Source organism: Athene noctua, chromosome 11 (genome assembly GCF_965140245.1).
Source record: "Athene noctua chromosome 11, bAthNoc1.hap1.1, whole genome shotgun sequence".
Classification (NCBI taxonomy): domain Eukaryota; kingdom Metazoa; phylum Chordata; class Aves; order Strigiformes; family Strigidae; genus Athene; species Athene noctua.
Genome location: NC_134047.1, coordinates 13441490 through 13454456, shown reverse-complemented (window position 1 = coordinate 13454456; position 12967 = coordinate 13441490). Strand labels below are relative to the sequence as shown.

At 46.1% G+C, this 12967-nt stretch overlaps 1 protein-coding gene across 8 annotated transcripts in view; it reads left to right on the top strand.

Moving 5' to 3' along the window:
• Positions 1–12967, top strand: part of LOC141964504 (H(+)/Cl(-) exchange transporter 5) — a 43810-nt gene that overhangs the window by 11317 nt on the left and 19526 nt on the right. For 6 of the 8 annotated variants that reach the window (XM_074914998.1, XM_074914991.1, XM_074914993.1 and 3 more), the window contains one exon: positions 5085–5234. In XM_074914998.1, coding sequence (XP_074771099.1) covers positions 5102–5234 — 133 coding nt within the window. In that variant the 5' untranslated portion in view covers positions 5085–5101. Of the gene's footprint in view, positions 1–190; positions 493–5084; positions 5235–11051; positions 11159–12967 lie in introns of those variants that run through there. The other 2 variants (XM_074914995.1, XM_074914996.1) reach the window with 2 other exon arrangements.

Here is a 12967-nt window from a genome sequence, read left to right as displayed (position 1 = left end):
ATACGTGTCAGAGAACAACAAAAAAGCCCCAAACAGGCCCTAAAACAATTCAAGTCTTTGTATTCGGCTTGTGTTGGTAGATTTCCCAGTTTCTCTAAAACCATCTATTGTTCCAGCCCAGTGTGGCTGTACAGCCCTTGCCTAATGCAAACAGCTCACCCGGTGTTTGTCTTTGCTCAAGCGGCCGCCGAGGACGAGGTGCTGCGTGGAGCTGTGGGGTGGAGCAGCAACTCCCACCACCCGGGTCAGCCTTGCGCTGGGGCCGGGGAGGCTCTGTGCTGCCTGCTCTGGTCCCAGAGGGACAACTGCTCCTGTTCCCCTGCCAGCACGGGGCTGGGGGAGCCCTGCGGCCCCCCTTTGCTACACCGGGAAGGGAGCTGTCGTCCCCTACGGGAGAAGGAGGGGAATGGGAGCAGTGGATTGATGCCCAAGGATGAAGCAGTTGTCTTCTGTTCAGAGAAGAAACAGGCAGGTGGACAGCGAGAGATGAATGTACGTAAATAAGTGCTTTTGTGGCCGTAAAATGCAATGGCAAAGGGCGTGTTGATAATCTTAAATGAACCACTAAACCCTTCTGTTAAGTGATTTATGTGCTGTTTGTGAAACCAAGCCATTGTTAATAGCAACATGTTTTAGAACATTTAATTTCTCCCTGAAGATAGTTGCATTGTCACATACTGCACCCAAAGGGAACTTAAAGGTGGTGTAAAAACTCCTCTCAGTTATCAGCTCACCTGTTGGTATAGTTTCATCTGTACAGCAGGGGAAACTTGTTGTAGTCACTTCAGACAGCAGCGGGAACTGGAGGAAGGAATGACTTGGAAAAATAGCATTGCCTTTTTTTATAAAGCTACGGACTGATACTTTCAAGGGTTCCACCAGTATCTGAACCCTGATTTGTTTTCAGATGAGGGCTGAAAACCTTGGAGCTCTTCTGTGAATGCTGCCTCCAACTTTATATGCGTGCTGGTTTGATTTTTTTTTTTTAGCAGTTAAAGAAGAAATTGCAATTGTTTTGTTTGGGTTTTTTTTTTAAGCTCATTGCCCAGCTCTTGCAGTTCACTTGAAGTCTGCACATTGAACCTGGGCCTGGCAGGGTTACGTGTTTCATGGACTGGGATATGACAAAATCCAAATCAGCTCACTTAGTTGACCAGTGCAGTGAAGTTTCTCTCGTGGAGTAACCCCTTCTACTCTGGAAGAAAAACTTTTTTTTTTAATGGCAAGGTGAGCTTCTAGAGTGATCATGTTTCAGGAAAGCCTTGCTCTGCTGACTACCAGCCAGGGACTGGGAGTATTGACATAATGGCTGAATTATATGGTTTTCTCTCCTTTCCTTTGTTGTTTTTTTTTTTTTCAATTATAATTGGCTTATTCTTTCGGGGGTTTTTTCTTATTTCTGTACCGTTGGATCTGGTAATTGTGGGAGGAGTTGTGCCCGCCCCTGTGAAGAGATGCCGTGGGGATGGGGAAGAAGTGCCCTGAGTTATCAAAGCTCAGTTTAGATTTGCTGATCTAAAGAAAAGGCAGTCTTGTGATGTGGGCTCTGGTTTTTCACATGAAACACCGCTAGGTGGTAAGCTCGCTCCTTCCCCCGCAGCAGCAATGACTGATGAAGGCGCCTGGTCAGGATTACTCCCTGCTCCTTTTTAAGTTGTGTTCTCCTGGTGCGATGTCTTGGTGGAGCTGGAGCCAAGCCTCCCATCCAACGGTGACGGAAGACAATGCAGTGGGAGTTTTCACCACGCACTCTGACTTGGAAAGCATTGAACCTACGTGCTGGATGGGCTACTCCAAGCCCCCATGTCGCTGGCTGGGGGCTCAGCGGAGGCAAGCGCGGTGCCGGAGCTCACCGGTGCTGTGTCCCGCTCCTCTGGCTGCAGAGAGGGAGGAATGATGGTGCTGGTGCCACAGTGGCACTAGGACGGGTGCTGTAGCGAGGCTGGGCGAGCAGATTTTCTGAGTGTGCTGGTGATGTTGAAGCATGAAATGGGGAGAAGAGCCTGCAATGTCTGGTGTTGATTGAAAAGCAGTGTGAGGGCTGAAGCTGTCATCACAGCAGAGGCTGGGGCTGGGTTTGCTCTGCAGGATGGCAATGGGGTGCTCCGGTTTCCTGGTGGCGAGTGCTGTCATCTGAGTCACTTCCAGGCATCGAGGGGCCGACCCCGTCAGGTTTTGCTTCCCTTTACTTGACTGCAAAAGGAAAAACCAGGATGGACTGAGAAAGGCAGGGGAGGTGAATGGGAGCAGCTGGAGGAGGATGGCTTCTCGCTCATGCCAGCGTTGGGTGCACCAGGAGCCTTTTGGTATGTACACCTGCTGTGGGGGTGACCTGGGTAGTGCCCCTGACCTGGTAGGAAAGAAGCAGCCATTGCAGTAAATTATCATTGTAGATAAGCAAGAGTCTTTTGTTTTGTTTTGTTTTGTTTTTCCCTTGGTGCACATGGTTTAGCCTGGAAATGCATTGTTTGCCCATACTGGGAACGTTCTTGTAAGACAAAGTGACTTAAACTTGTAACTCCAGGGTCTGCTTTAGGACTTGGGAGAGAAGTGAGCACTGAATTATCTTCTGTGTCCTTTTTGTGCTGCCTACATGCTGGGTGTTACTTGGGCTGTGCTGCAATTGGAAGGTGGTGTACTTGTTGCTTGGTTTTGGTTTTTTAAGCTGTAAATGAGAACAAACTTGGGGATAGATAGGGGGGAGCGGGAGGTGACATTGCTTAAAGTTTCAAACAGGGACTTCTGGCTGGCAGTGCTGTGCCTTCTGTTGGCTGATGGACTGAACCTCAGGAAGGGCTGTAAATTTAAGCTTTTTGTGCAAATATGTGAATACAGATGTATTTTAAACCTCCTCTCCCACATATATATACACACACACAGAGAATCTTACAGGAAAATACCTGTAAATCAGTGTTACGCTGCAGACAAGATCTGTGACACACAAGCAGAATTTCTTTAGTTCCCTGCCAGGGTTAACAAGCCACTCAACTCCTGGGCTGGGAGCTGGCATCCACTGTGCTCCCTGGAAGCAGCTTATGGAGGTGTACCACAACACTTTAATGAAATTTAATTATTTTTATTGTTAGCTGGCAAATAATAGCTTTGAATTCCTCTGTTTCTCCTGCCTTCAGTTCTCCATGCATGCTGATGGGGACTACAGCCCACGCCGTCTCTGTGCTTTCAGAGTGTGCTAAAAGCGTTGCTGCTGGCTGGGCAGCGTGCAGTGCTTCATGTGCCTTCCAAACCCCCAGTTCCCTTCAACCAGTGCTCAGCACTTTCTTTACTGGTGTATTCTGCACCAGTTTAATGAGTAAACATGGGTTAAAAGTTAAGTAACATCATGTTCCACATAGTAGAGCTCAGCAGAGAGCCCAGTGTCACTTCGTACAATGCCAAGACCTTTTTTTCTGTCGTGTGCTTGCTTTTTTAATTTTTTGTAATAGGAAGTGCTTTTTGCAGAGTGTGTAATTCATACTGTTTGCAAATGCTGGCTGGCTTTTTCCCTTCCTGAAATAAGGCTGAGCTGCATATTTGGTTCCTCTGTAATTCTCTTGAAATGTATGTATGTTTTCAAGAGAAAAGTGAATATAGCCTACCTTCTTATTAAGATGAAAAGATTCCACTTTCAGGTTGCAAGAGCTATTTTTGAAGCTGAGACCTGAATATTTTTTTCCAATTTAGTTTATTATTATGTTTTCAGAGCTTGGGCTTTTGTAGTTTCCCTGCCAACCTAGAAAAGAGGAGAGACAACAGGTCTTGTGTCATGGTCTGGTGTGGGAAGCTCCTCGAGATGCCTGTGTCCAGCAGCAAGCCAGGGGTACTTAATTAAGATTATTTATTTATGAAGTTTAACAACACACTTCCAGATTGCATTTTGTATGTGTGGATGGCTAAGAATCATAATTTACTTGGGTTGTTTTGATAGCTTGTCAACAACTTGGAGAAGGACAGGTAGGTGAGGTTGGCACATCTGGAGAGCATCACAGCTGCATTTCTGTTGTGAGGATCCTTCCTCCATGATGGGCAATGCTTTAGAAGTAAATACAAGGACACTGTGGGAGGTGAAATGGTCAAAAAGAGGGGAAGAAAAGTCATTGCAAACCTGTTGAGAGGACATGTGGAGATTACTTAAAAAATACAAGTCTAACATGGTGATGACCTGAGTATTTTTTTGCTTGCTGTTAGAGTGGATTCTTAATTGCTCTGTCTGGTAGTGATCAGCAGATAGAAAATGATTCACAATCTTTGTGGGAAATACAAAGGAAAAAGAGGAAATACTGTGACAGCATTTTTAGAGCAAGAACTTAGAAATATAATTGGTTTTCTGTAGAGAAAAACATTATCTGAGGCATTTGGGCTGCTCTTGTGTTTGAGATCATAGTCACAGAAGCTAGTGTTAACTTGTGCACAGTTATCAGATAGTGGACTTTGTATGATGCTTCATTTTCAAAATGATCCCAGTCCCACCTCCAGTGGAGCTCTGATGCACCCGAGCGCGAGCCGGGTGGTGGTGACAGGGGACAGTGAGCCTGAACTGTGGGCAGCTGAGACGAGGGCTGTTTCTAGTTTTTGGGATGGTTGCTTGCAGTTTGTTGATCTCCTCGCCTTGATTAAACCTGTCTCATGGCTGGCAGCTGGTTATTGGAAATCCAGCTTGAGCCCTTTTCCAGCAGGCGGTGGACTGAGGAGGATATGTGTGCAGGATCCCTTTTTACAGAAGGATTTTCCTCTGTGAGGCTTAGCTTGTGCAAAGTTTTCTAAACCAGTTTTGTTTTAAGAACCTGGCACCCTAATGCTGCTGTGTTTGTATGTCTTTCCAGTGGAGTTCAGATGCCATACTGGGACTTCATGTTTGTTTCTGGCATGTGGCAATATAAAAAATCTAGTGCAAGAGCTTTGCTTGGAGTTGTGAACATCAAGTTTTGTCCTATTCTAGCCCATACTTCAGGTGGTGGTGCTGCATTTCCTCACATAGGAAGAGCAGTGCAGCCTCCTGGTCTTCAGGAAAAAGTGTCATCAGTCCATTTGGCTTAGAAAATGAGTCTTCATGCTTGTGCTCTAAAAAAATTTCCCTTTGCTCCCAGGTTTGGAAGCTCTGGCCATGGATCAGAAAGGCTATCGACGGGGGAGTTTCCAGAGCAGCACTAGTGATGAAGATATGCTGGAAATAGCAGGAGCATCTCTGGACTTCTCCATGGCAGATGATGACCCGCCACTCGACAGGGAGATGGGAGGTAATACCCATGCATCTCTCTTCTTTCTGGTTTTGATGATGGCTTTCAATAGGATTTCATGTTAATATTGTCTATAGTCCCACTGGCCTCCACCTATGTGTTTCATGGAACCAATGTGAATAGTTTGCAGGATTCTGCACTGCATTGCACCCCTGAATAGGCCCTGAACAGCCGAACACTTGCTCACATGTCACATTTGGCTCCCAGCATTTCTTTGTAATGGAGGCTGGTGGGAGGCATGCTCCCTGCAAAGTAGAAAATCTCCTTAAAATAAATGGCAATTGCAAGAAGAGTGTGAGTGACTTTGTTGTGGTGAGGAGGCACTATTTGTCTGTCTTCGGCAACCAAGCTGCCTGATCTCGGGCTGTGTGCATCCAGGTAACCTGTCAGAGGGGAAAACTTCTCTCTTAGCCCTCTGTGTGGTACTTTGTTATTAAATGTAGCATATCCTCTCCAACTGCTTTGTTTTTGGGGCTTTTGGATAGTCCTTTCTGGAGTTTTCTGAAATAGCTGCTGCAGGGAAGAGTTGGCCGTGCCATGAGGGAGGTGTTGTGAGTGTAATGGGCAGGGGTGACAGTGTAGAATGATTCCTACACGTTTGTGATATAAGCAGAGATGCTCCCCTCCTCTTCCTTTCTTATAATTTTAAAGTTTAGCTGTTGTGGAGAGAATCTGGAAATATAATGGCACAAAGGGGTTTGGTGCTGAGCTTGCACACAGCCTGAGACGCTTGGCTTCCCCTGCCACCACTCGTCTGTCCAGAAAGAGTTTATGGCTGTCTCCTCTGGTCTGAGCCTGAGGCTGTGAAATTAATGGGGGAGAGATGAATCTGTATGGTTTTGCTGCACTTTGGCATTAGACGAGCAGGATCTGTCTGATTTTTTTTGTCTTCCATGAATTAGTTTAAAGTTAGTTTAAAAAGTTAAACTAAGAAGTTAGTTTAAAAGCAAAAATACTTAATTTTGGACAGCAGACTGCAGATCTCCATGACTTCCCATAGGCCTTCTCATCCTCTTCTCTGTGGGGAGAAAATTTAAAGAAATCCTTCTGGTTTGCTTCTTAACTATGTGGTCTGCCTCTAGGTAGTGCAGATGAAGACAGACTTTCTCAAATGTCACCTGTCAGTAGCTGAAATGACCAGCTATTCTGCTGCTGGAAATCTGATAAGGAGTGTGTGATTGATTGTTTTCTACTTGGCTTGGTCTCTCTCACCGCTTTCAGGCTCAAGTGGAGGAAGGATCATTGTGTTTTTGTAGCAGTTGCATTAACTCTGAGTGATAAGCATTGGTTTGTGGTTAAAAAAACCCCTTTGTCCATACACAAAGGGGACATGTGCAAGATTTACATTCTGAGTGTGTTGTTTGCTGGGTCCTGTCTGACAGGAAGGAGGGTGGCTGGCACATCAGGGCTGGCTGTGGTGTAGGTATCAGGCAGTGTGCTCGCTTCAACCTCAGCTGGTGGTGGGAGTGGCTTTTAGAACTGGGCACACATGGGAGTCTGCTTCAGAACTCCTTACACAGAGCTTGAAATAATGACTTGTGACCAAATTTACCTCTGAAGTTCTATTAATTACTAGTATGTGCAGAATTAGGTACATAGAAATAGACACGTTATGCATGTTGGTAATGGAATTGTAAATTCATGTTGTCTCACCAGCAGGGGAGAACTGCTTTTTCTATAGCCATTGGGTTATCAGCTGTCTGAAGTTAAATGTGTGTTCATGTTTAATATTTAGAGAGAAGGAGCTGAATTCTTTAATTTCTTGTGATGAAATTATTATTCTGTGGAGCTTAGAAGCAGCAGTGGGTGACTTGAGCTGGGTTTAGTTTTGCTGCTGGCCTGAAACAGCACTTGGGTTTTTTCCCTCCTTGCTTAAATAGGCTTTTCCCGTCTTCACTCAGAATCTTTGAAGGCCTGTAGCTACTTCTATGAAAAAAATGGGGGTCTGCCCCACTGGCACATGTGACTTGGAGGGATGGTGGTGGTGGCGCTTTAGGGGGCTGCCCTAAACCTAGTGGCAGAGAGGAGCGGTGCCCCCAAAAGAGGAGCTCTCTTTTCGCAGGATGCTTAAGTCTGCAGCAGGGTTGGCACAGAAGTAAAAGAGGAAATTTAAAAGGGGAAAGAGTTGCTTGCAGATACTGGTTTCAGTTCACTCTACGAATTTCCCCTACTGACTTCAGGAAATGTTTGCTGGCAAATGCTTGGGTGCCAGGCATGCAACCTGAAGATGTGGCGGCACAGGCTTGACTGGAGCTGAAGAGGTGGTAACAGGTTCTCCCATGGTGAAGTCAGCTGCAAACCCCTGGCTGGGACCTTCTGCTTTTGTTCTCTGGTCTGGTTTTGGATGGGGATGAGTTAGTGACACCTTTTGGAACCAGAACCCAACCCTCTCTTACCACCTTCTCCAAGACTCAGAAACTCTCCTGCAAGAGTGGTGGCATCCCAAGTTGAAAAAACAGCCACAACTGGAGCTTATAGAGCCTGTCAAGTGACCAGAGGAAGGTATTACCTGCTGCTTGGTAGATTTGTAAATCTGGAGTGCATTTGGCAGCTGGTGTTCCTCTGTGCTCCCTAAGTGACAGAACTTCCATACAGTGTCAGGTCCCCAATGGGAACCACCAGCCTTGCCTGGCACACAGGATGCTTGTGTTTCAAAAATATCTTCATGTAGGATCTAGACTGACTATGAAACTTTGTTCCTAACTGGTATCCTAACTGCAAAAATGTACCTGCTTCCCAAAGGCTGGAGCTTTTTAAGAGCTCGAGCCAAAACATAAATATTTGGAGTGCTTCAGGCTTGTTTCAGTCAAAATTATTTAAACCGGACTGCAGTGCCTTTTCATGCCTGCTGCTATGCTGTTTGCGTTGTTGAAAACTCACTACGAGTAGCACACTCTTATCTTCTCTGGTTTGGACTTCAGCATTTCATCAGTAAAAGGTAAAAGATAAGACTTTCCTTGATTACTTTTTTTTTTCCATGCTGTTAAGTTGTGCTCGGCAATCAAACTTGTTTTTTTTATAAAAGCCACTGATACTTTTCTAGTTTTCTGTGTAGTCCCCATAGTAAAGTAATGGTGTTACACCAGGCAGCAAGTGAATCTTAGCAGTGCTTTCTCAAAATTGTTGTCGAAGCATGGATTTTAATCTTGGCCAAAGGCTTGATGGGGTAGCACAGTCTTTTTAGATACAGTTGTTCTTCCCAGAAGTTGTTTAATCTTACTGGCATCACCTCAGAACTACACGTGATGCTCAAGGTGTATTTGTACAGCAATAAATCTTTTCTGCTTCTTAGTTTAAGGGATTTAAAAAATCTCCAACTATTTCCTTGTTGACTGTTCTCAAATATTGAGCAATGACTTGCAGACCATTATCTGCAGACACTTGAATTTTTAAGTCAGACATGCTGACTTAGAGCATGACATTGTTTACAGTCATCTCTTCTCCCTTCCTGAATGCCTTGCTTTGTTAGCATTGAGTTTCTTCTGCTCTCTTGTAGTCCAGCTGTAGTCCTTCAAAGCCAGCCGAAGAGATGCTGGTTACCCAGCACAACTTACTGTAAGTGCAGGCGCCACTTTTCCAGACCACTTACAAGTATGTTGAATAGTCCAGTACAAGCAGAAATAAATGGGATTCTACTGTTGCCTTCTTTCTGTTTTGAAAACATAGGAATTTGTGACTTTAACTTCTCTCTTCACGTAGTTGTTTTTCTGTGAGAAAACTTTCCTTGTTACTTCCCAAGAGCTTAATTTGCTTAAGACCTTCTAAAGAAAATTCTGTCCAAAGCTTTATGGATACCCAAATACGTGGTCAGTTAGATTATACCTGAGGTCCTGTTGATTTTTTTTTTTTTTTTAAGAAATGTAAGATTTACAAGCCAAATTCCTTTAGCAAAATCTTCTGGAATATCTGCCTTACAAGGTAGTATCTCCTAGATAAGGGATTGCTGCTGTCAAGTGGTTTGTTATGAGGATAAGTTGTACTGATTTCTACCTCCTTGATATCTCTTTCTAAAACTATTAAAATACAAATGGTTTCCTCTGAATAGGTTAAAGTAGTCCTGGTTGGCAGTGACGCTGGCTTATTTTGTGCTTGCCTTTAGTGGCCCTTTCTCAGGTCATTGCAGCTGAGGCAGACACTGTGCTCCGAAAGCACAAGACGTAATGCCTGGGCATCATGGTAGGCTCTGGATGTGCTTTAAATTGTAGGGAGCAAAGGCAGGACTGTGCTCCCCACTTCTTTCGGATGAAGACATAAAAATGTTTTGATGGCTGCAAGGTCTCCTTTTTGCTGCAGGATTTAAGGAGTTTTTTTCTCTTTGAGCTCTGAGGCCAAGAACTGGGAGTTGCAATAGCAACAAATAGCACTCAAGAGTGCAGCAGGGTTAATGAAGCTTGGCTTCTTATGGATTTTTGTTTTTATCCATTATCCCTGTCCTTGTTTATGCTCTCCAGACATACTTGCTCTGTGCAGTGGGTGGGAAATGGGGGCAGGTGGTGTAACTAGCTGCAATATTGGGGATGGCCAGCTGGCTCCTGCTCTCAGAAGGATTAAATATCTTTCCTTGCTTGCTAGCCAGGGGATTTCACTAAAATGCTGCACCTCTGGCAGGTCAGACTAATTGACCCAGCCATTAGAAGTGCTAAAGGGCCAACCTCTGAGAGGGATCCCTGAGCTGGGAGATATCTCCCCTTGCTTTTTTCTTCACCTACTTTCCTCCTTGACCTCCAGACCGGAACCCACGGTTGCCAGAGCAGCCTCTGGCCAGCATATCGGGTGAGACCGAAGTTGCTAGGGTGTAGTGTTTCAGACCTGCCAGACAATGTTGAAATGACAAGCTATCACTAGCAAATTGGAGCCAGGAGAACTTAATCACCAGCCCCCTTGAGCTCTTATGTGCATTGAATGGCAAGATAAAGAGTGCTTGTGGGGCCCCGGTGGGGTTGGGGAAAGCACTCTGAAGTATTGCCTATGCAGAGAGGACAAAAGAAAAATTCTGTGCCTGCCTACCTCCTGGAAAGACAGTGAACAAAGAGCATTGCCACTAGCTATTTAGCAAGCAAAATGTCAGCTAGGTGGGAAAAGAAAGGTTTTTTTCAGTACATCTGTAACTGGCCTACTGGTGTCAGGAAACTCCACTGACTCCGTGTTTTCCTGTGCTGAAGCTTGACTTGGTCCAGACCTTTCAAAACGTGTGGGTGCAGAGCAGGGCCTGTCCCATGCTGGTGGTGCCAGGAGCATCAGTGGTCTGACGTTAACTGGGGGCTCGTGTCTGGGGTGTCCCTCCACAGACAGACTGTGGGTGAGGTTTGCCAGGTCTTTGGCGTTGGGTTGTTGGGTGAAGGGGATCTGAAGGTCTGAGTGTGCAGCTTTAACCTGCCTAACTTGGTAGTGCTTATGAGAGCAAACAGCAACGAGTTACTCTCCATCTTAAAGCCCTTGCGCAGTCAGCTTCAGCTGTTTGCGATACCGAGTCTGTGCAGCACAGCAAACAGGCAGATTTCAGTCCCAGGGAATATGTTCTGCCAGATAAAATGTCCTGAGTGCTGTCTGAGTGGCTCCACTTGCAGCTTCAGGGTGCAGCCTCCATTCTGGGCGCACCAGGAGTCACGATCCCTGGCTGTAGCCAGCTTCCTCTGTCCTTGCCTGCCTGCAAGCACAAACCTCTCCCCGTGCTGCTCAAATCCTGCCCCTTCCAGCGAGGTGCAAGGGCTGGCTCATGTGACGGCCGTCGGTGACGACACGCCAGGCGTGCAGGGAGGGCCCAGCGCTGCTGCGAGCTCGTCTTTGGCCAAGTCCAAAAGGAAAAGGATGCAGCAAGTGCCGCCGTAAGACGAAAGAGCGCCCGCCGTCCCTCGACCCGTGCGGCCATGGGACGGATGGGCTCCCAGAGGCGCTCCTGTGGGAGGAGGAGTGGCTGACCGAGGGTGAGGAGACCGTACAGAGAGGAAGAGGGGATGTGAGCCAAGAGGGAACGTGTCTGTCTGCGGGTGCATGTTTGCGGAGGTTTCAGGGCAGCAAACTGCTCCTACTCCTCCGCTCGGATGGAGGGGTGATTGGGCAGGGCAAGCAGCCAGGGTGGTCTGTGGGATTTCTGCTGTGTAATGGTTGGTTGTTTACTGCCACTCTCCCTTTTGTCTGCAAAACCTTTTCTTTTTCCAGATTTGCTAAAGCGAGGGAAGTGGCATGGAGGCAGACATCTCCCAGGTGCAGTTGCTGTTGTCTTGCTGTGCTGGCAGGACAATTAATAAAGCCCTGTGGGTTTGCTGTGTTGCAAATGACAGATGCCTGTAACTTTAACAAGCACTGTCTTTTTATTTTTTTCTTAAGCTAGGCAGACTTTCTGAAGTGGAGCATTAACCCATTTTAGGGAGAAGAGGTGATCAAAACGCTAACAAATGTGTTAAAAAATGAACTGTACTTCTCTAACAGGGTCACATTTAACTTGCTGTCTCTAGGCATTAAATACTGATTTAGAGATCCATATGCTAGGAACTGGGGAGACCTGTACGATCACCTTGACTGTGTTTTGGCAAGGCATTACAGAGCTTATTTTCTTCCTTTATTACTATCTGGTTATCTTAGGATCCTTGATTTGCAGCAAGCTGAGGCAGGCAATATGATCTTGATAAATATTTATGGCTGTCAGCCATTTTATAGTTCGGTATTACTCCTGGAAAAAATATAGGGATGTTTTCTCATTAACTTCTGTCAAATGGACAGTTTGTCCACTTACATGGCTGTGAAATTGCCGTGTATGGCTGGAGACTTTGGGGTTCTGCTTTTGTCATATAAACCCTGCAGCTTTAGAGATGGCAGGCTGGGCTGAATGGGGTCCCTGTCTGGAGAGCAGGATCAGTCTCCAAACTGCACCAGGCTGGTCGCACACATGGAAGTCAAGTCAGACTGTCCCTTCTGCCCTTGGCCTTGTCATGAGATCCCCTGTGCAGCTGCCGGTTGTAGAATGGATGGGATCATGCAGGGTCTGTGGCACTGTTGGTGCTGTGTATTGGGTATGTTGGTGTTGGGTATTGCTGAGGATGTGATGACCTGCAGCCCCCCTTGCATGGAGAGGCAGTGGTGTGTGATGACTTTGTGCCCTCGGGGTCTTGTTCATGTTGCTCTGTGGCAGCTCTGAGCTGAGAAAGTGTTCCCAAGACAGCTAAAAGTCGCTGGCCTGGGCAGTTATTCCAGAAGAGTGAGCAAGGAATGACCTGGATCTCATCATCTTGCAGAAAATGCTTCTCAAAGTAGTCTGTTAGCTAGGTTTAACACTGCTTTATTAATAACATTTTTTAGGACAACTGTATCTTTTTATCTTTGGGACGGATTGCAGTGGGTGTGCCAAAATAAAATTGAACAGTCAGTGAAAGCCTGCTGTCTGCAGCATGGGGACAGGAGTTGTGCTTTTCTAGAAGAGTTGGTCATTCCTGTAGAAACAAAAGCAAACTCTTCTGTCTGGACTGCTTGGCTTTGGGAGGTGAGTGTACAGTTCACCTTCTGTTTCTCAAGGTAGACTCAGTGTTGTCTTCTGTGTTGCTGGGCTTGGTAGAAACCTGTCATCCACACTTAACAAAGCCTCAAAGTGCCCCCCTCCCACCAGAGCCACCTTGTTACTTGTATCTGAAACTGCTGTAAAAGCCATGCAACCATGGTGCTTCCCTTGGCTGGAGGACAAGGCTCAAATGAATGCCTGGATGGATGCTGGCTTTCCATAACGCCGTTACCAGTCAGTA